The 23,304-nt window shown below is 36.4% G+C and overlaps 1 protein-coding gene across 1 annotated transcript; it reads right to left on the bottom strand.

Moving 5' to 3' along the window:
- Positions 1 to 1,865: 1,865 nt before the first annotated feature.
- LOC145819833 (uncharacterized) lies at positions 1,866 to 21,956 on the bottom strand. The gene is made up of 4 exons (XM_082913698.1): positions 21,717 to 21,956; positions 13,419 to 14,011; positions 2,850 to 3,025; positions 1,866 to 2,721 (listed from the first exon to the last, which is right to left on the bottom strand). The coding sequence occupies exons 2-4, from the start codon at positions 14,004 to 14,006 to the stop codon at positions 2,268 to 2,270; spliced, it is 1,218 nt and encodes a 405-aa protein (XP_082769824.1). The 5' UTR covers positions 14,007 to 14,011; positions 21,717 to 21,956; the 3' UTR covers positions 1,866 to 2,267.
- Between the last annotated feature and the right edge of the window lie 1,348 nt (positions 21,957 to 23,304).

The raw sequence follows: 23,304 nt of genomic DNA, 5'->3' as shown, positions 1-23,304 counted from the left end.
AGCCCTAGATCGAGTAATTAGGGAGCAAGGGAAGGCCTTCATGGAGGTTATCATAGGAGTAGTTTGAGGTTGTTTCCGGGTCAACATTCGAATGAAAGTAGGGGCTGTCAGGTAATGGAGTGGAGCAGTCGATCAAGAAGGCAGCTATAATGAGTGGGATATTTTTTTCGTTTAAGTAGTTAGGGTAACCGAGCTAGGTAGATTGCTTCTTGTTTGAGTTGAATATGGACTTTCAAGTTGTATTTCAGATGGGAACTGAAGGCAAAACTAGCTCATTGGGAAGGGGAGGGTGTTAGAGAGCTTGCTTGAGCGGTAGTAAGGGAGAATCATATTAGTAGTTAGTGTAGTAGCATGTTTTAGTTATTTAGTAGCATTGAAGGTAGAGTTCGCTAGGCTCTTGTATCAATTCCGGTTCTGGACCGCTCCAAGTAATAAGAATCTCTTTTGAGTTATCTTTCCAATGCCGCTTGACTCATTTATATTCGATGTCTTATGAAGGAGATATGCCCAAAATATCAACTTCTACACAGAATTTCCAACTCAAAAATTCAAGAAATTATTCTTAAATTTGGTTAGATAATCTTTTCTTTTAAAAATCCATATAACCTTTGCAAAATCCATCATACTAATCTCATTTGAGTGTAAAGACTTTGAAAAACCTAAATGTGTAACATTTCAACACTAATCAATGGGGTAGAGCTAGGTTAGGATTAGGGTTCTGTGAAGTTATGAATAGGAACAAAAATGGAACTTTTTGTTGGAATAAAATTGTTAAATAAAAAAAATGAAAATAGGATATGTAATATCTAATGATAAAGATGGGATATAATCTGTTGTAGGATATGAGATGGATTATATATATTGTGGGGTTACTTATACTATGTTTGATTAAGATAAGATATATGATGGGATAAGAGGTGAATGATTATTTTTGACCTTTGAATGAAAGATGAACTATATCCGACGGTGGAGGATACAATACCATGTGGGAGTGATATTGCATATCTCCCTATTGCATCATATACTATTCGGACTTTCTATATTTGGAGCAACCAAAAGCAAGATATAGAGAGACAAAAAAAATGTGAGTCCCACGTTATATTATATCCGGTCCCATACCCATATCCGGCCTTTATATCTAATGAACAAATCAGGCCAACAGCATCACTCATGAACTAAACATAAAAAAACATGAAGCTTCCATTTGTTCGAATGGATTTGAAATGAAATAATTTGAGGGTAAATTTCGTAAACTGTAGGGTGGCTAATTATTAAAGGTAGATTGACAATTTTAAAGTTACAGATTTCATAGAAAAAGAAAACATATATCTTTATTAAAAAATTTATACAGGTAAAATCATTCGTCAAAGGATTTCTACAATTTAAAACTCTTCAATGAATCCTTGAAATTTAAATCTAAAATACTACATTGAGTTAAAAGTAACTCTTGAATAAATGATGGCAAATCCATTAATTTCAAATTCATAAATCTAAATACCAACTTACAAAAGCAATAACCAGTATGACAGAAATTTACCATTTGTAGCTTATTTGATGTTCTTAAGTTACAAGGCTCCAAATTAACTTTTGGAAATCCAGTTTGTGTTTCTGGTTTTAAGCTGACAATAAATTTTACAAAACTGGGCCAATACATGAGCACCTTAAAATGTATCCATTCTCAATGCAACACACCGCAGCGTTTTTTTTTTTTTTTTTTGGTTTTCTTGAAACAAAACATTGCATGAGTGCCTCATAGACGGGCAGAATTCACTGAACCCCCAAGGATCCAAGGCTTGAACCAAATCTCAAACCAAAACAGCAATTTGACATTATACAAAGCAAAAATAAACCCAAAAGCAACATTCTTGATGCAAGCAAAGCCTACAAATTCCCATTGAAATGTTTAGGTGCAAACAACTGTCCCTATTTCACAGTTTATTTAAGATAATTAATTATATGGTGACCAGTGAAAGCATCATCCTAACCACCCATTCCTCACATTCCCAATTTGTTGAGTTTTCTGTCAACAAAAAGTCAGTTTAACCAGACACAGGTACTTTCATTTCCCCTACATAAGCACTGCATTAACCAAACACGTTTTTTTCAGTCAACTATCTATATTTACTACTCAAGAAGCAAAAGCCTCACCAAGCAGCTAATGCATGTTTGGTTCCTCCAGGAGGCAACCTGACTTACCATTTTTACAGAAGACAACAAATTTTAAGCTGTGTTCATTGATGGAAAGGGAAGTCAATTCTTCCCTCTAGTCAAGGAGAAGCCCATTCAAAGTACAGGCAACGGGCACCTCTAGCAGCAGTCCAGTTCCCACAACCAAAAAAGAAGCTCCCTTGCTTTGGACCAGGCTTCCGAACCATCCCTTTGCTGCTCTTCACCCCACAGTAACACAAAGGATGAAGCTGGATCAGAGGATTATGGAGGTCCTTCAGTTTGTGAGGGTGATATGGAGGGATGGGCAGGTGTTCCTGGGGCTGCTTCCATGTTGAGGAATGGTCAGTAGACTGACACATCAGTTTGTCCGTAATGAAGAATTTGAAGCCCTTGTGCATGAGGAAAGCAAGTAAGCGGGCAGTATTTTTTGCATCATCTAGGCCACAGTGAGCTCGGCCCTGCCATGCCAGGCCAGCCATCTGAACCGCCTCCTTCAGATTGCACCTCACACCACCAAAAAGCTCATGGAAAGGAACTTTCAAGTTGATCCATCTGGTAAGCCAAGCAGTAATATTCATGCGAATGTCCCCATAAATGTGCTTAATATAAATCTACAAATTATTTTTACCAAACAAATTTATCAATAAAGAAAATTTCAAGTTAACAAATTGATCATTTACCGGTTGAAATAAGGAGGCTTTCTGATCTTCTTGTATCGGCACTCAGATTCCAACATCACCCGACAATCCCAATTCGACCAAGTAACCACAGCAAAGTTGGTGTTCTTTATTCCCTTCTTCTCAAGCCACTTATCATGCCTGAGGAGGGCTTCACTCAAAGTAACACCTCTATCCACCTAGGTTGACACAATCCAGGAAGAATAAGCTCAAGATTCATAGTAGAAGGCACTCTGGAATAAACTCACAATAACAATAGCAAGGAGGCTTGAGGCTGCATGGTTTAGACAGAAACCAACGCATGAAAGCACATACATCCTAAAATGGTTCAAGTCTGTTTCATCTATCCTATTTGAGCAGATTTCTCATTGTTTAAGTTAATGCTCTTCTAATGTCCTCTTTACCCTTAATATCAAAATTATCCTGCAACTTGGCTTCTAATATGGTATCAAATTACTGATGTATGTCATACTATAATGTTACAAGCCAACTTTAGTTTCATTTCCCAGGTCAGACCTTTACGACAAACATGAATTGTAGGCACTCTTTCAAATTTTTTCTGTAGAAGTAGTGATTTTTTTGTTCATTCTAATGCTGGGTTAATAACATATACTACTATTCTCGCCTTGATTAGTGCAGACACTGGGGCATGACTTTAGCTTCCTTTTTTTAATCATTTATTCTTCTCCCCAGGGCTGGCACTTGGCAGTATGGCTCTAAATAGAGCTAACCGAACCTAACTGGGGTATCACTCACTAGAGATAACTAAATGGTTATTAATATCAACCTAACCCGAGCAGTTACTTAATCAAAAAATTAACCTAAACCAAGCAGTTACTAAAATTTAGTAGGGTTCGATCAAGTTTATGTAAAGAGCATATCTCTTGATAGGATAGGGCTACCAAGGAGAGTACCCAAAATAGGCCCAGTACTGAGGTAGCTAGAACGGAACCAAAAACTCCTCGCTTTTCCATCATGTTAGAACCAGAGCCTATGTGATAATCCTGTTCCATATTATGCTAATTGATCTTAATTATGATTGTGATTATATGTTTAATGTGATTTTGAGTGCCATTTATATGATTATATGTGGTTTTGAATTTCTATCTGTTCACCGTAGGAAAATCGGTTAAACTTACCGTTGTGAACTGAAAATTAAAGGTCTTATCGGCTACAGAAACCGAAATTGACCACGACATTGTGATTAGCATAATTTTTAGAACCTATGGTGAAATTTAATTGAAAAATTATTTGGATCAAAATAATTAGATTCAGAACAATTAAATTAGGCTCAATCATTTAGCCTTAATCAATTTGATTAGCCAAGCCTATAAATAGGCTTATATACACTCAATTCATCTTTTTTGAACTCATACTTGCTGAAATTACACCCTAGAGAGAGAGAGTGTGCCGATTGTAGAGAGAGAGAGAGAGAGAGAGAGAGCTCAAGTTAAAGAATTGAACAAGAAGCTTGAAGATCTTGAAGATTAACTCAAGAATTAACTAGAGTTTGGAAGATTGGAGCTCATGGTATGTAATTGGGCATGAATTCATGAGTTTGAGTTTGTAATTTTGTGGATTCAAGTTATCAATGACAAGAATTAAGTTGAATTTGAAGTCAATATGACTATGCATGTAGAGTATTGCCATGATATTGCACAATCAAGCAAGTAGCATGTTAATTATGAGAAATTGAGAGTTGAATTATACATGCAAGCATAGTTTTGTTGAGCTTCATGAGAATAAGCATCACTTGTGTCATTTGAAATGGTATTGGGGTCTATATTACACATGCATGAATGATCCATAGAGATATGGAGTTTGCATGAAGTTAGAATGCATGAGTTTTGACCATGTCAAGAAGAATGTTAAATGATTTGGGAATTAAATCATGATTTTGGATAATTGGCCTCATACTGCTTGTGTCTTCATGATATATATTGTGTTCCCACGTTTTTGAACCAGAAACATGAGTTTTGGGCCTTTGAATGCTAAGTTTAAGCTTCAAGAACAATTCTGGAAATTTCAAAATTTGGCATGTTCGCTCGAGCGGGGAAAGCGCCGCTTGAGCGTGAAATGTTAGTTCCCAGAACTTTTGTAGACATTGATGTATGCTCGAGCGTAAAGAGTCACGCTCGAGTGCCCAACCACGTATTTTGACTCTCAACTCAAGCGTCTGAAGTCACGCTCGAGCGTAAAAATGAGGCAACCAGTACTTTTGCAGACCAAAGGGGGTCCGCTCGAGCATCATAAACCATGCTCGAGCGGGGAGCTCTGTTTCAGAAATTTTATAAAGATGATTTTATGTTTTGTTTCCGTTCTCTTTCATTTCTAAGCACTCTTAAGTATACATTGAACATTATAAATGGATGTAGAAGATAAGAAAGAAGCCTAAGAAGAATATATGAATTAAGAACGGATTGAATCGCTTATGACCCATTATGTATATGAAATGTGTAGGGTCAAGCACAAGGGTAAATCATCTAGCGGATCACTGTGAGTAATGTCTTAGTAAAGATATTTTGAAGTATGCTATTTGTCCAATTATTTACTCCTATTTGAATTTCGTAAGCTTGTCAATTTGGATCGGGGACAAATATTCGTCTGACATGAATGATTGGGCCAAAGGCCGTCTGATATGAATGAATTGGGCTTGAGGCCGTTTGCTAAAAAATAAAGTGGGCCAGAGGCCGTTGATACGTCTAGGTTTGTAATCGTTTGATACACTAGATAGAAACATGAATTGAGCCCAAAGCCGTCTAATGCATCTGTTTCAAATTTCGTTCATGTACCTTCTTTATTTTGATATTATTCACTAGGCTTTCGCTCACTCTCATTCATGTGTCTGTAGGTGAGCCAAGAGATGTCCAAACCTAGCCTCAGTGACGTATGTGAGAAACAGTCGAAGTTTTGGAGAGTCAGCCCAAACGTTTCATGCACGAGACTTGTTTTTGCCCTTTTGTTCTTTTGTTGTATTTTTGCTAATGTTGGCGAAAACGTTGGACCACCTTTGTATATAAGTTTTGTTTGGCTGACTGCATTACTGAAAGTTCCTGGATATAGATTAACTCTATGGGTAAGTGTGAGTTATTGCGAAATACTTTTGGAATGATTTTGCTATACCATGTAAGCATAGCTCTATGGACAAAGTTTTTAAATTTGCTTCCGTTTTGGCCCCTTAACTCTGTTGAAATACATTTTATTTGGTTTGAGGCTATAGGTAATCTCCTGATTACTGGCCGATTATGACCTTAATCCATAGGGGCAGGTTCGGGTCATGACAGCCTACTAATTTGTTTTACGTTAATTTAAGTAGCTAATTTCCTGGGTAACTAAGAATCATAGACACAGACATAGACACGGAGATTTTCAAAAAAATAAGATATGGACACAACATATATTGGTAATATTTATCCATAAAAATAATGAAAAACTTACAAATTTAACATGAAAAAATCACTCAATCTATAATTTAGACCTATCGTACCCGTAACGGGTATTGGTACTTTGCATGGTTGCTTCTGCACATGTACTGGGTACATAAAACACGTATTCAAAATTTGTCTTAATTTTTGCCATATCCCAGAGGTATCTAATATATACCCAAATCATACCTTTCTTGCATACAAAAGTAAAGTTTTAGTTTCATTAGGGTTTTTTTAATTTATTTTATTATTATTTTTTTATGCTTAGCAAGATTTTAAAATTAAGCTTTGATTTGTAAGTTATTTAAAATAATGTCATTTACTTTTAGTTTATACCTTACTTTTAGTGTTAAATGTGAGTTGTAGGTTGGATCTTAACCACCTAAACCATGTAGCTAATTTTTGCATTACTATAAATTTAAAATAATTTTTTTTTTTATGAACCTAACAAGCCGCACCCGTACCTTATTTTTTTTAGATTATACCCTATTGACGTACCCGTACACGTGCTTCATAGACTACTTGAGCCTCTCTTGTAATTCACTAAATTCAAATCCTAGTCACAGTCAACCCACTAATCGAATACAACAGAATATTCTTCACAGCAAACTTCATTACATGGTGGATAACTAGGAGAGCTTAATAACTACTGTTAGCTTTTGTTTTTTTGAAAACACGCACAACAGTACATTCAAATGCATCTATAAAAAAAAACCTGTACATACATGCACAAATACACATACAAACATATAATTATAAATGGAAAGTTATCAGTTGTAAAAAAAGCATTTTTAAACCCATACTTTGTTCCTTTCACCTCATCAATCCTCACACCACACAAGAACAATGTATGTCTTGATGTAGGAAAGTAAGCCCTATGCAACCGTTTATTCTCATAAGCATTCAAACAGTAATACACTAAATAAATAAATCTACAAATCACTAGAAATTGTCTTAGAAATATATATATATATATATATACAACTATTCAACACCTCAAAAACTAACAAATGATGACAATAATAATATACTAATCCACCACTAGAATAAGATTTGAGCTTGGAAGCCACATAAGCTTGGAAATAAAGCCAAGCTAAGGCTTTTGGACCTTCCAAGAACCCCACTTGAATTTGTTAAGAAGAAGCCAAGGCAATTTACTAGTCCACATATGGCTTGGATAACCACAACATGAAACAAAAATTATTAACATTTTGCCTAACACAAGCTGAAATAACACAGTAATAGTAAAACAATAAAATTTTTGAGTGTCTAAAAGCTGACCAATCTCCCAAGTCCTTGAAAATCTGCTCAAACATTAAAATCAAAAGAAAACATTTGTTTCTCATTAGCAACAAAAAAAAATTATTAAAAAAGAAAAGCGCTGAATTACAACTGAGGGATGACAAAAAGTCCACCAGAAATTAAAAAAAAAAAAAAAAAAAAACCTTCACCCTCTACATATAGCTTTCCAGTCCCTAGAAATAAGAAAAGGTGGTATCCCTTTAAAAGGGGGATTCTCCGATGCCCAAAAAGAAGCAAGATAAACCAATTTCTCGCAAATAGACACCAAATGTGCATATTTCTCCTCAAAAACTCTAGTATTTCTTTCAAGCCATAATACCCAAAAGGCTGCAACAACGACGCAATTCCAAAGAACCCGAGCCCTTCCCTTTATTCCAAAGCCTCGAAAATCAATACAAAACATAGACTCACAAGAGGGTGGAATGATCCAATGCACCTCTGTCATAAGAAAAACTCTCCACCATAGACATACTGGCATAGGACACTGCAAGAAAAGATGATCCACAACACTTACCTCAGTGTTCTTACACATAACACACCACTGCGGAGACAACACACAATTCAGTCTTCTCTTTTGAATCATGTAATTAGTATTATGCTTTTATAAGCGAATGTCCATGCAAACACTTTAACTTTAAGGGGCATACTAGCATTCCAAATCATCTTGTGAGGGTGAAAATATGGAACAAGAGGATTACATTGTAAAATATTGCTTTTAAAAAAATAAAAATAAAATCAAAGCTGATCAAACTCTCACAGTGATATGATATTCAGATCGATCAATTTTCAATATTTATCTTGTCTTCAAAATTTTCACTTTTTTGGGGGCCTAACACGTGGTTTTGAAAAAGCAAAAATTCAATTCAATTCGAGAAGTTGGCTGAATCCAATCTTTTCCTGAATTTCTAACTTATACACCCAATTTGAAAAATAAGAAATTTGATTTTTTTTTTGTTTATTATTTTTTATTGAAGTTCACTAAATATTTTGTAAAATAAATTGATGTATATTATTGATTGATATAATGTTCTATTTATTACAATGATTCATGATTCCTATATATAGAAGAGGGTGAGTGTGTAGTAGGTAAGGAGTAGGTGAAGTGGAGGTGGTAGTGGTGTAGTGGGTTAGGTTTAGTGGAGTAGGTGAGGTGGTAGTGGTGTAGTGGGTTAGGTTTAGTGGAGTAGGTTTAAGTGGGTGAAGTAGGTGATAGGTTTTAACAGCCCCCCGCAAACTCAAGGGGGATAGGAACTAGCCAACTTGAGTTTGGAGAGAGTAACAAAACAAGAAAATAGACGAATACATAAAAGAAAAGAGGATAGGAGACACTGTATGGTCGTGTCAGACCGATGGTGAAGACACTGTATGGTGGTGTCAAAACGTTGTAGAGGACACTGGATGGTTGTGTCAGACCGATCTAGAAGACAGTGTATGGGGTCATGTCGGACCGTTGTAGCAGACAATGTTATAAGAGTGGTTGTGACAGTTTACGGAGTCTTGCTGGACCCTTGTAGAAACGAACCGAAATCAATGTCGGGACAGTTTACAGAGTCTTGTCGGACCCATGAAGGAGCTAACCGGAATCAATGTCGGGACAGTTTACAGAGTCTTGTCGGACCCATAAAGGAGCTAACCGGAATCAATGTCGGGACAATTTACAGAGTCTTGTCGGACCCTTAAAAAATACACTGTATGATGGTGTATATAGGCTGCCCAAATATATATATATATGGATATATATAGTGAGCCCTCAAAAGTCGCGCCCTCAAAAGGCGCGCCCACTTCATCAAAAGGCGTGCCCGACAGAAAGCGTCGAGCCATCAAAAGGTGAGCCGGAGACGCGGCGAGGCACGTGAGCGACAGAGTGGCGTGTCGGCCTCGGCTATTTAACCAAGGTTGAGGCGGAGGCTGTGCAAACCAGTCTGAAACCGCCGAAAATCCTTTGAAAAACTCTTCCGTTTCTGAGAAAGAGATTCTGGAACACTCTGTTGCCATTCTGTAACCAACCTTTCTCTGAAACACTCAGCAACCCATAACATGGCCTCGTCTTCCCGTTCAGCTACCCAGAATATGGCCTCTTCGTCCCGTGGTTTGCTCACTCTTTTTCCCGACCTCAACGAGTCAACAAGAGAGATAACTGGTGCGGTGGCACTGGAACCTCAACCAAGCGCCCCGGAGTTTGCTCCGTTGAACTTTCCTATGCGGTCTGTGGAGCAAAGAATGGCAGTGCAGTCGGATGTGGAGGCCAATCAGTATACATTGAAGTCATGTGTGGAAACCATGACTGCGGTTACAAATTTGTCGAACCGGCTACAGAGTAGGACAAATGAGGTGCAGCAGTTAAACGCCCAACTGGCTCTGCTCCAACGCATGTATAAGGATGCGCGAGCAGAGATAAGTGTGCTAAAGGCGGAAAACAAGGAGCTAAAGCGGAAGGCCACCGTGATGTTCCGATTTGGAGGGCCGCCATATGCTGCAGTGGAGGAGCAGGGAGTAGTGATCATGCCCAGTGGAGTGGGAAACACGGAGGCAACACCGGCAAGGGCCGCCCAGGACGGAGGCAAGAAGAAAAGACTGGCGGCAGAGTAGAGAAGAAAAAATCCCGTCTGTGGATGAGGTTGTTTGTTTGTTTGTTTGTTTTTTTTTTTTTTTTTTTTTTTTTTTGATGTAAAAGTGTGATCGGGGTGGATCCCCTGAGATGAATAAAATGACGTTGAGTTTGGTGTGCAGTGCATCTGCGTCGTCGTTTTTTTTTTTTTTTTTTTTTTGTGGAAAAGAAGAATAATAATAAGAAATAAAATGAAGTGGGGGATAAAGGTGAAGAAAAATTTCGGAAGGTTAAAGTAATAAAAAATAAAATAAGGGAAAGAAGGTGATGGGTGTGCAAAACAGTGTGTGGTTCGTGTCCTTGTCAAAAGAGGGAATAAAATAAATATAAAAAACTATGAGTGGGGAACAAGAGTGGGTGGAAAGAAAGAAATAAAAAAGAAAAAAATAAAGAAATGGAGTGGGTGTGGCGTATGATAATACTGTCAGATGTAAGAATGACATGGATCCAATAATTTAATTAATCGATAAAGCAGCAACTAAAGGTGGTGAAAAAAAAAATAATAATAATAATAAAAGAAAGGTGCACATGGGTTGGAAAAGTGAAGAAAGGAGAGAGAGAACAGCCTGATTCGGATCTGGGTCTTTGTTTGTTTTTGGTATTTTGTTTGCATTGTTCTGGGTCCAAGACCAGTGACTGTCTCGTACACAGCCGAGATAGACCGCCGCCGGAACCGGAGGCCTCTCTGCTCCCAACCTCACCGGAGTTGTTAAAATCGAAGGAGGCCGGCGAGACGAGAAAGCACCGAGTCAAGCGGATCTTGAATGAGGGCCTTTAGTTTGCAGGTATGGAGCAGAGAAGAATAGCTGTTGTTGCTGCACCATCTGTTTGGTAAGGTTTTTTTTTTTTTTTTTTTTGTAAAGATGATGTGGTTGATGAGGCTAACGAAGACGGAACTTGTGAGGTAGTAGTAGCTCTTGATGAATTCTTCCACTGATGAGACTGAGATGGGTATGTGTAGAAAAACTCCAGCGGGCAGCGAAGGCAAGGTTGTCGGCCGGCTGCCCGCCTGAAAGAAAGGAGTATAGGCCTAAATCTTAAGGCTCTGATACCATGTAAAATAAATTAATGTATATTATTGATTGATATAATGTTCTATTTATTACAATGATTCATGATTCCTATATATAGAAGAGGGTGAGTGTGTAGTAGGTAAGGAGTAGGTGAAGTGGAGGTGGTAGTGGTGTAGTGGGTTAGGTTTAGTGGAGTAGGTGAGGTGGTAGTAGTGTAGTGGGTTAGGTTTAGTGGAGTAGGTTTAAGTGGGTGAAGTAGGTGATAGGTTTTAACATATTTTTTTTCTTCTTGATTTTTTGAAATTCGATTGACTTTGTAACTGACTTGACAAGAAATATTAAAATCCATTTTTGCCGTGATCTATTACAAACGTCAACATATAGAGCTCGCTCTCAAGTATGTTTTTGTTTCTTTTGATGTATGATTGCATTCCAACTTTGAATTTAATTAAATTTTCTTGTTTATGTATATGAACCTTTAGTTCATTATTCCATATAGATTAGCACCTAGGAGAGTTAGCCTCCACACCACACCCTTACAAAGTACCAAGTGCTTGCCTCATAATTCAACTCCCCTTTAGTGAGAGTTGAACTCATGACGTCCCCCTTGAGACTAAGCCCTTAAGAGAGTCACAGTGGCCAACTAGGCTAGGCCTAGTTGGTTAGGTTGTGTTTTCAAATTTAGTAAGAGGATTGTGATATTATTTCAAGAAGTGTGCTTTTCCAATAACCTTATTTAAACTAATATATGAAGTTGGTCTTTATGGTACAGAGTAAAGGAACTCCCTTATATAGCTATGATTTCTATAAAAAAAATCTAGATTTCCTTTTTGAGTTCTGGTTCTACAACATGACTTAGCTTACTCTTTTTTCAGATCCACTGAATCAAAATTCTGTTGTTGATTTTTCTCTTACTAAGTACACATGACTTTTTTCTTAAGGAAAGACACGGTAGTGTAAGGCACTGAAGCAATGGAATTAGACGAAGCAGAAGAACAAACCCTATAACATTCTTGTTCCCTGTGCAAAATTCCAATTCATCCTAATGACCCAAAGATAGGGGTTTGTGTGTGTGTGTTTGTGTACACCCAAAAAAAAAAAAAAAAAAAAAAAATTCAGCATCAGGCCACTTTGACAAACTACAGACTCTACAGTTTTCTCCACCATGCCATTTTCACTTACTACTTACTAGTCACTGCTCCCTCCATGATAATGTCAATATAAGCATGCAGATAATTAATCTCTCTACATTTTCTTCAACCCAACTTGGTTTTGTCGCTTTCAGACCCATCAAATTTCAAGCAGATTTCCAGAGAAAGATCACATTTGTAGAGAAACACATTATCCACTAATATAAGAGTACGATTCCCCTCTCCAAAAATCTAGTATAATAATAGAGCAATCAAGTTACCATTTCAAATGCTAACGTAAAAAGGAAAAAAAGAGAAAAAAAGAAAGAAAGAAGGTTTAGGAACTACAATGTAAATCACTGAAAGAAACGAGTATGATAATTACCCAATAACTGCTTCAATTTGGACAGCCAGAAAAATGAAAAAACCAAAGGAAAAAGAAAACAGGCCCCTAAAAAGGCAATATATTTTATTCTCCAGACAATTTTCCCTCAGTTTAAGTGGCTCAGCAGTTAATTTAAGTACCAAAATTAAATGTGAGAAGCAATTGCACCAAAAGACATGCCTAAAGAGATGTTTTTCTTTAACGCTTTGTTTGTTTAGGCAGAAAACATTTTCTAATGAAAAACATGTTCCACGGAAAACTTTTTCTAGAAAATGTTTTCTAGAGAAAATATTTTTCTACGTATGGTGGTGGTGGTGGAACGAAGGGAGAGGTGGAGGTAGAGGTGAAGGTGGAGGGTGTAGCATGGTGGTGGGGTGGTGGGGTGGTGGTGATAGCGACAGTGATGGTGGTAGTGGCCATGTTGATGGTGGTGTGGTGGCGGAGGTGAAAGTGGTGGTAGTGTGGTGATGTTGGTAAAACTTTAGTTCGTAAAACATTTTCCGCCTTTTAAAAGTGGAAAACATTTTCTGCCCATATAGCCTTGTTTTCTATTGACTATGGAAAATGTTTTATGTTGACTTTCGTTTTCCATAACACCACAAAATATGAAAAACAAGTGGAAAAGAAACAAATAAATAGATAAACAGAAATGTTAATATTCTAGATCATTAACTGAACAATTTCTAGCAGATTAGAACATTGAACCAACCTGAATTTGCTGGATGCCTGTGAGATCCTTGCAGAAATCACTTAGGAGCTGGTTGCATGTTGGCTTCACATATGTTTGGAAACAAGCTTCTAATTGTCCAGTCACACTACTCACTATCACAGATGGAAACTCAATTATCTCTTGTGGATGAGGATTCCTTCCCTTGTCACATGTAGCCTCAAAATCTATAACCACAAAATATTGAAAATCTTGGAACTGGTACTCATAAGGGTAACTTTGACGGAAGAAATTGAGTGGAGCATATTGGAAACGGTTATCCACCAGAAAAGGGTAAAATTGGCCCTCAAAACAATTCAACTGGCACCGCTGCACATTAGAGTCAGGATGGAAGGTCAACCAGGAGTCAAAATCATTTGGATAGGTGGGTTTCTTATGAAACTCATTTGCAGATTCAAGAGATTCACTGTTTAATGAGGGATCCGGTTCCACAATGTTCCCACCTGCATGAGCACAGAATTCATCTTTGACCTCTGGAAAACCTTCGATGGGACTCCCATTACATTGCAGATTGTAAGGGTATCCCTTGATATGGAGGCATTTCACGGATGCCTCACAGTTCCTTTGCATAGTTTCTGCAGTGAAAAGAAGGAGCAAACAATTTCTTAGAATATAGAACATATAGAAGTCCCATTATCAGCATGAACCTTTAACTGGTTTCACAGTCACAGTGCAAATAATGGAACCCAGCACAGGTGGGTATATAACTCAGACCATGGATCTCATATATCTCCAAACTTTCAGAGAACTGTAAAGAGTCAAATTAATAGCTTGAAAACAACAAAATTTAGTAGAACATGCCGAGAGAAAAAACCCACTACAGTGCACATTCCTTCCAACCTCCAATGCCCAGAGAAAACAAAAAAGAATAATGTCTAAACTAAATTTATACCCTACAGCACAAATTCTGGGGTGGCACAATGGAAGGAGATACAAAGTAAAAATAGTGGTATTATGCCGCCGCCAAGCTTAAAACATGGTGGGTATGGTGCAACACAACCATATAAAAAAATATGGACTTCAAAACACTTACCAGTTGCCACCAAAAATATAAAAAAGAAAAGGGTAAATTACACCATTAGTCACTGTGGTTTAAGCAAGTGTCATTTTAGTCCACATAAGAGAAAAAAATAGCGTCGTCTGCAAACTAGAAATGGGAAATGGGACACACACACCCTCTCCCTCCCAGTGACGAAACCATCAACTAAGCCCACCAACCTCACTCTATCGACCATCTTCCAAAAAAAACATCAACTAGTGAACAAAAAAACATCCTCGTATAATATGTCAATTATTGTCAATGGTAAGGCCATGAATAGTTTTAAGGCTTCGGAGGCCATTGGCAGCAAGGGGATCTGTTATCCCCATCTATCCCCAAAGTCTGTTTTTTCCATCACGAAGTCCAAAAACTACCACTCCACATGGTCATAAGCTTTCTCAAAGTCAGCTTTAAAAAATACACCCTCCTTATCTATGAAGCACGAGTACAGGTACAGGTATGAGTACTGGTACGATACGGGTACGTCGATACAGTAAAATTAAAAAAAAATAGGATACGGGTACGGCTTGGTACGCTTATAAAAAAATATTTATTTTTAATTTAGAATAATGCAAAAATTAATTAAATGGTTTAATTTGTTAAGGTCCAACCTATAATTAACATTTAATGCCAAAAGTAAAAGTATAAATCGAAATTAAATGTCAATATATTAAATAACTTACAAACCATAGTTTAATTTTAAAATCATGCTAAGCATGAAACAAAAAATAAAAAAAAAGTCTTGTGAAATGAGTTTTATCTGTGTAGTAGAAGGAAAATATTGTTTCAACTAGGGTATGGTACGGCTTGGATATATACTAGGTGCGTCTGGGTACGCCAAAAATTAAAAAGAAAAAACTTGGGTACGTGTTTCGTGTACCCGGTACGTATGCAGAAGTACCATATGAGGTACGGTATGCCAGTAAGTACTCGGTACGGGTACAGCATGTTTTTCGAAGTACCCATGCTTCATAACTCCTTATTCAACCCCCTATATTCCTCAACTACCTCATTTACAACCAACAGTATCTAAAATCTGATGCCAATTCCAATCTCTGGATGAAATTATTCTTTGTCTTCCCGTCAACAAGCCTATCAAAGAATTTACAGTTAATGTCCCCTTCCTTGACCCTTTTCAATTTAGCTTTCTGACCCCATAAAATCTGCTCTCTAAATGCTATCTCCTCAAATTTTATTTTCATCCCATTTATACTTCTCCTTGAGTTCTCATTAAGGCCACTCCTAGCCTCAAGTCCATCCAACTCCTCAATCTTCCAAATGATATCATTTTTTTAAACTCATTTAAGTTTCCAAAAATATCCGTATTCCATACCTTCAACTCATCCTTAATCATTTTTAGTTTCCTCATAAATTTGAAACCCTCCCATCCATAGCATCTACTCCTCCTCCACAACTCTGCACAAGATTTTTTCAAAGAATGATATTCAAGCCACATATTTTCAAATCTAAAAGGTGTCAGACCCCACTTAAAAGGACAATTCTCAATCACCACCGGACAATGATCCGAAACAACCTTAGTTGCACGAAGCGGGAGCGGGGGCGGGAGCGGAGGCGGGGGCGGGAGCGGGGAAGCGTGAGCCGATAGAAGTTTCTTAGGTTGGGAGCGCCTCGGGAAGCGGTAATAAATATATATATATATATATTTTAATACACATTAGAAGTTTTTTATAAATACTTTTATTTTAATACACATTAATTATTTTATTTATTTATTTATTTTTTTAAATAATGTGTTTTTGATAAATTTTCATTTTATTTTATTTAATATAGATTTTTTTTATTTATTAATATGTATAAGTATATATTATGTTATATATGCTCACAAAATAATAGGATTTTATTAATATTATTAATATTAATATGATTTTATATATATTATCTTATATATACTTATATATATATATATATATAATATAAGAGATAAGAAAGCTGGCTCTGTTCAGCAAAGAGAGAGAGACAGAGCGATTATGTTATATATGCTCACAAAATAATAGGATTTTATTAATATTATTAATATTAATATGATTTTATATATATTATCTTATATATACTTATATATATATATAATATAAGAGATAAGAAAGCTGGCTCTGTTCAGCAAAGAGAGAGAGACAGAGCGAGAGGGAGAGACAGGCGAGACAGATGCGAGCGAGAGGGAGAGACAGGCGAGACAGATGCAAGCGAGAGGGAGAGAGAGAGAAGACGATCGATGACTGGAGTTCGACGACGAAGACTGGATGTTCATTCTTCTCAACTGGATGTTCAACGACGAAGACGATCGAAGGTTTGTTTTCTCACTCTCTTCCTTCACACTCTCTCTCCTCTGTCTCTCTCTCCTAGGGTTTTTGTTCTTCTTCACCAAACGAACCCATCTTGGCCAGGATCGCGTTTCTCTCTCTACGGAAACGCGATTCCTACACGTTTCTTTCTAAGATACGCGGAATCGCGTTTCTTACGAAGATTCGTCACCTGTTAGGACGATTCCTGCAGCTAAGGAAACAACTCTAGGAAGCACCTCCAATGTAATAAGACAACATATGATTGTTGTTTGTTAAGAAAATCTTTAATCATCCACCTATTCCTCTCAGATCTAAGACCTAACATTCCAACTTATAATCTTCATTACGACGTGGTATTTAAAATTACAACATTATATAAAATGTTCACGCCACATAAGAAAAAGATTTTTTTTTTAAAACCATTATTTTAATACTATATAGTAAACATGCCACATATATATTATTTAAGATTAACATTTATGATACTTAGATTGCAACTAGAAGAATGTACACTAACAATGGTCCTTGTTCTTTTCTTTTCGTTAAATGATGTGGCAGGCCTCACCCTTCACTTGTTCATCCACCATGATATCAACACAATTTTCGGCACAATTGTTTGTGATTCCATAGACCTACTCCATCTAAGTAGTTCCCGATCTGAAAACGTAAAAAACCTAAGACCAAGGTTCTGAAAAGCGGTTGCGGTCGCCGTAACCGTAATGGTGCCGGTGACGCGGTTGCGGTTGCGGGATGTAAAGGCCGTAGTGTAACGGTTGCGGTAATCGGAACTGTGATTTTTTTTATTTTTCGCACAATTTGAAAAAAACTTACCGATACGCATATTTTTTTTCCATGATCATATTTATTGAGTTAAAAATAAATCTTGATCAATTTTTGTAAATTTTTAAGTATGATCCAATATATTTCATATTTTTAAATAATTATAAATTGAGTTTTTTACATTTTATTTTAATAATTAATGACTTTATATTATACAAAAAATCAATCACTAATTATTATATATAAGATAAATAATGACAAAAGTAAGAAAATAAATAAGAACATAAATATATATATATACATATTTTAACCAAACCAAATAGATAATGACCACACTTATTATTGTTATTATTATTTTCAAACAATATATAGATAGACACATACAAACAAAATAATTTCGTGATAGCAGCTAAATAGAATAGCATAGATCTTACAAGTTCAACAAATCAATAACATGTTCTTCATCTTCCCTCTTCTCTCTCTCTATCTCTTGCTCCTCCATTTTCTCTCTTTATCTTCCCTCTTCTCTCTATCCCTCTTCTCCCATTTTCAACTTTGTTTTGTGTGTTTTTTCGAAAGAAACAGTTTTGAACCGTTACGTAACGGTGCGTAACAGGCCGTTACGGCACCGTTACGACCGCTACAGCTGCCGCTACGGCCGACACATCTGTGAATCTCAATCACACTGCAAAAGCGACCGTAACGGGTGGCGGTAACCGCCAAAACCGTTATGCAACGGCGTTACGTAACGGTTGCGGCCGCTTTTTAAAACCTTGCCTAAGACCTACCCCTTCTCTTCCCTCAATGCTTACTCCCTCCCCAAATCATCACAATTCATAGGTACTCCATCCCCGCACCACCCTTCTCTCTTTAGATATATATACATACATATCTATGTGTGTGTGTTCACTATTTGAATTTGATTTTGAGTTTTGGTTGATTGACGGTTATAGGTGAGAATATTTAAAGGAAGATATGATGTACTTGGTTTCTTTGCATTTTAGTATTCGTCAAATTCATTTTTGAATATAAAGATGAAAATTATTTGTTGGACAGTGAGACTTGGTTTTACATCATAGATTTTGGAGGGTTTTCGCTCAACCATATAATTGATAACTATTTTCAAAGTTCAATTGATTGCACACTCTTAGCTCTCTTTATACATAGTCTCAGATCGTGTTTTTGATTCGGAGTGGAATAGTGTGTTAAAGGAATAGACTTCTATTTGGGTTCTGTTCTTTGTAAAGTATTGTCATTGGCATCACATTACAAGTGTCAGTTACTAGACATCACTGTGCTAATTGTTAATTAAGTATTATGCAATTTTATGAACAACGGGTAGTTAGGTTGTAGTGTGTAATTGGAATGTAATGATATGGGGTAACAATTGCTGAGATTAAGGTTTGATGCAAATCTTAGTCTATGATTTCTCGTTGGAAAGGGTTGTTCATTTGTAACCCATCAAGTGGTATTTAACCAAACCTATTGCTATAGATAATCCAAACCTACTGGTAGTTATTACAATTGATCTCATGGTGTCTAGGTGATGTTTGCTGTTAATCCTTGCATTTGTGTGGTTGACATAAGCAAGTGACAGGAAACCCCAAAAAATTGATAATGTTCAAATTGCTTTGACTTTTTTGGATGTGAGATGGGCTACATTACACGGGGTTAAAGTTTAGCCTCAAAAAGAGTGTGCACGCTATGATTTGGGCAAGTGACCCTTTTTCCGATAGAAATGTTCAAAAATGACATTACAAAATTTTCGAAAAAATGTTCAAAACAAATGACAATTATAAACACTGAAGCATTGATAAACATTCACAGGGGTGCACATGGGTTAGTTTGGTTCAAGTTGATACTTAACCAACCTAGATCGGTTTTGAAACATCCAACCCAAAACCAATTCATCGCCCCATATGAACCGAACCAAACCAAACCAAAAATATCCACTATTCACGTGAGTTATCATTCTCATTGTTTATAGAGAAGCATTGATGCTGGTAAATGGTTAAAGACCATGGTTGAACATGACCATGCACATGTAGAGTCCTACAAAAATGATTCTCTATGGGTTGTATAATGATGACATTGAAAGGGGGAAAAGTAGCTTTCAATAGTTGTTTTATATTCAAGAACAGTAGCAAGGATTAGCGCGAAACAAAAATTTAGGAGTCGGTTCTTGGGTTGATTCAGTTTGACTAATGCTCAAACCAAGAACCCAACCGAAGAGGTCAGTTCCTAAAAATTTAGAACCAGCACCACACCGCAAGCCTACAAAACCAAACCAATCCATCATCATTGAATTCGGTTTGGCTCTTAGTTCTTTCAGGTCAAATGTGCACCCCTAATTGAACCTTTCACAAGAATCTTTACGTACCAATTAAATAAATCTTCAAAATAGTCAAAATATACAAGATCCATTCATGAAGCACCACACTGTCCAAGAAGCGAAAACTCAAAATTAGTAGATTCTCCAAGTAAGAGAGACAAAACGCTTCCATACGGACCATTGTTAGCCCCAAAGGTTGTCAAATGATTATATAATTGATTTTGATGATAGCAAAGCATTATATGATTGTGCTTATGATATGTTATTGTTAAATTTAAAAGCTTATTAACGTTTGTCTAATTTGTAGAATTGACCGGAACAATATACTCTAGTTTTTAAATTCAAGTCAACTCATGAAGAAAGTGGAGCACGCTCAGAGTTTATTGTATTGAATAAGAATCAAATCAGAAATGAAAGAGTCAACTCAATCTAAATGATCCAACTCAGAGCTTACTGGATTAAAAATGAAATTCCCAGAATTTTGGGAGTCAGCTTAACATAGAGAGTCAACTCAAAGTATTCTGCAGAGCAGATTGTTCAAACAAAAATGAGGCATGAAGAGTTTGAATTCAAAATATATTGAAGGATTCAAATGAAGATTTTGATTGGATATGATACACAAGGAAGATTTGCCTTACAAGGAAAGATTGCAGAATCAAAGAGATTTGTCAGAATTTTTCCAAGACAAAATGCAATGTACTGATATTCAAGAAAGGAAGCTTAGAGCCAGAATTTGAATTTGAGATTCCTCTGGTCTACTATTGTACTGATATTCACATTGTGAGATTAGGTGTGTGAAGTGGAAAAAGGGTAAGACTTAGGAGCAAAAGAAGAAAAAGAAGAGAGAGAAAGAGAGGAGAGAGAGGGAGGAAAACATTTCGACTTGCAATAAACCAGGATGCTCACACGCACCTAACAACAGTGCCGCTAAATCACGCTCTTGTAGAGAGAATATTGAACCTAATTTCAAATTCCAGCGATGACCCTCCATAACCGACAAAGTAGCAGACTCATGGATGGTTTCATCATAAAATTATTTGAAGAGAACCAAAAAACATGAAACTCATCACAAACCATTTGGTTCCTACTATCTCCCTCAAACTCGTATAATCTATAAAGACCAGAACCACTCTCACTCACTTTCCTAAACACAATAAATCACCATTGTTACACCCACGGGGAGTTTTATATCTCTAGATTCTAGAGAGAGAAGCTCCTAGTAGTGAAGCCTTGAATGGGGGAATTTTGAAACCTGAATTTATTTATTTTTTTGAATTTACTCGCCAAAACGACGTCATTTTGGTAAGACTTAATCTCAGCCCTTGGATGGACCACTCTAGGAGATCACTCTAGAGAATACACTCTAGAGGATCTTAACGCGAAATATTGATACTAGGGTATTAAAGTTGTTGGTAATTGTGATTTGTGTGTATACATATTTTTTAACTTCATTTTCTAAATAAATAAATTAAGAATGACACAGAGGCATGACTTCAGAGTTGCTATTATGAACAAATGCTCCTCATATTTGTGATTAGAAAATTCCAAAATTTAAACTGTTCCCGTTAAGCTGTTATATTGCAGTGATTTTAATCCTTGAAGGATGACTTTTTAGGTAGGAGATGAGTTCCATAGATATCAATTTGCTAAAGCCAGAATGTTCAACTGGGTAGAAAGATTGATACAATGAGCAAATCAGCGATATATTTATATAAAGGAATTGTTATGAAAAAAAAATATGAACTCTACATTCTCATACACATACACATACACATATACTGTATTACTAGAAATACAGTATAGAGAGAGAGAGAGAGAGAGAGAGAGACCTGCTACGGTGGTGGAGGACGGCGGTGGCGGTGGCGGAGGCGGTACTGGTTGACGGCGGTGGCGGAGGGGACCACAGTGGTGAATGAAGACGGCCGTGGCGGTGGTGGATGGGACAGCGGTGAGAGAGAGGACATCGAAGAAACGAGGAGGAGGAGGAGGGTTTGAAATAGCTTTGTGTTTTCAGAGATCTGTATTTCAGATCTTGTTTATGGGTTACTTTAATAAATAGTTTGAACAGTGGGTCAGTTTGATAAATAAAAAAATAAAAAAATAAAAAAAAAAGGTTTTTTTTTTAATTTTTAATGTTCAGAAAATAAAAAATACCCAAAATCTCCTATTTTATTTGTATAACTATTTGTTTTTTTTTCGAAATTTTGAAAAACAGAATTAATAGAATTTGTTGTAGTTTATAAAAATTCAATCATTGCTTTGTCACTCGTCGTAATTTTTAGTAAATTTTGCACGATGTTGAAATTTTTTTTTTGACAATTTCACCGCATTTTTCAAATGTATTTAATAATTTATTTTATATAAACAGTTAATTATTCATCTTTAAAGGTATTTGTATGTAGATCAAAAAATCATATTTATCGAATAAATATAGTCATATAATTTCATTATATTTATTTTAAAAAAATAGAGGGGATATTTTTAAAATTGTACTTGTAATCTATTTTTTCAAAAATTCAAATGCATTAATTACTAGTCACATAATTTCATGGTATTTGTCTTCCAAAAATAGATGGAGTATTATTAAAATTATAATTGTAAGTTATTTTTAAAAAAATAAATACAATAACGAAGCTTATTGGATCAACATAGTTTAGGGTTTAGTGTTTTTAAGATTTAGGGTGTAGGATTTTTAGGGTTTAGGGTTTATGATTTTTAGAGTTTCTAAGGTTTTTCTTTGGATTCAAGATCTAGGTTCTAGGGTTTTTCAGGATTTAGTGTGTTAGAGTTTTAGGGTTTCATGTTTAGGATTTAGGGTTTAGGGTTTGGGATTTGACATTAGGAATTAGGGCTTAGGGGTTTAGGGGGTTAGGGTTTAGCATTTATGGTTGAGGGATTAGAGATTAGGATTTAGGATTTGTGGATTTCAGATCTAGGGTTTATGGTTTAAGGATTTTAGAGGGGTATAGGGGTAAGAGTTTGTTGTTTTAAAGTTTAGGATTTTATGGTTTCAGGACTTAGGGTTTAGGATTTAGGGTTTTAGGAATTTAGAGTTTAGGGGTTAGGATTAAGGGGTTATGGTTTGGGTTTGGGGTTTTGAGTTTGGGATTTAGAGTTTAGGGTTTAGGGTTTGGAGTTTAGGCTTTAGGATTTAGAGATTAGGGGTTTAGGGTATAGGATTTGGGGTTAAGGGTTTAGCGGCTAAGGGGTTAGGGGCCTAATAGGGTTTAAGGTTTAGTGGCTAAGGGGTTAGGGGCCTAATAGGGTTTAAGGTTTAGAGTTTAGGGGTTAGAGACCTAATAGGGTTTAGGGTTTATGATTTAGAATTTAGGGTTTTAGGGTTTAGGGTTTTTGAGTTTTAAGATTTAGGATTTAGGGTTTTAGAGTTTTAGGATTTAGGGTTTTAGGATTTTAGAG

The sequence above is a fragment of the Camellia sinensis genome, chromosome 2, assembly GCF_055761805.1.
Source record: "Camellia sinensis isolate YWXY chromosome 2, ASM5576180v1, whole genome shotgun sequence".
NCBI classification, from domain to species: Eukaryota; Viridiplantae; Streptophyta; class Magnoliopsida; order Ericales; family Theaceae; genus Camellia; species Camellia sinensis.
Note: the sequence above shows the minus strand (reverse complement) of the source record. Positions and strands in the feature narration are given on the sequence as shown.

What these genes read in the sequence shown, in the direction of transcription:
- LOC145819833 (XM_082913698.1), bottom strand. Translation starts at nt 14,006, where the DNA reads ATGCAAAGGAACTGTGAGGCATCCGTGAAATGCCTCCATATCAAGGGA. An exon ending in CAGGCATCCAGCAAATTCAG is followed by an intron (nt 3,026 to 13,418) that starts GTTGGTTCAATG and finishes GTGTCAACCTAG; the next exon opens with GTGGATAGAGGTGTTACTTT. An exon ending in AAGCCTCCTTATTTCAACCG is followed by an intron (nt 2,722 to 2,849) that starts GTAAATGATCAA and finishes TTGGCTTACCAG; the next exon opens with ATGGATCAACTTGAAAGTTC.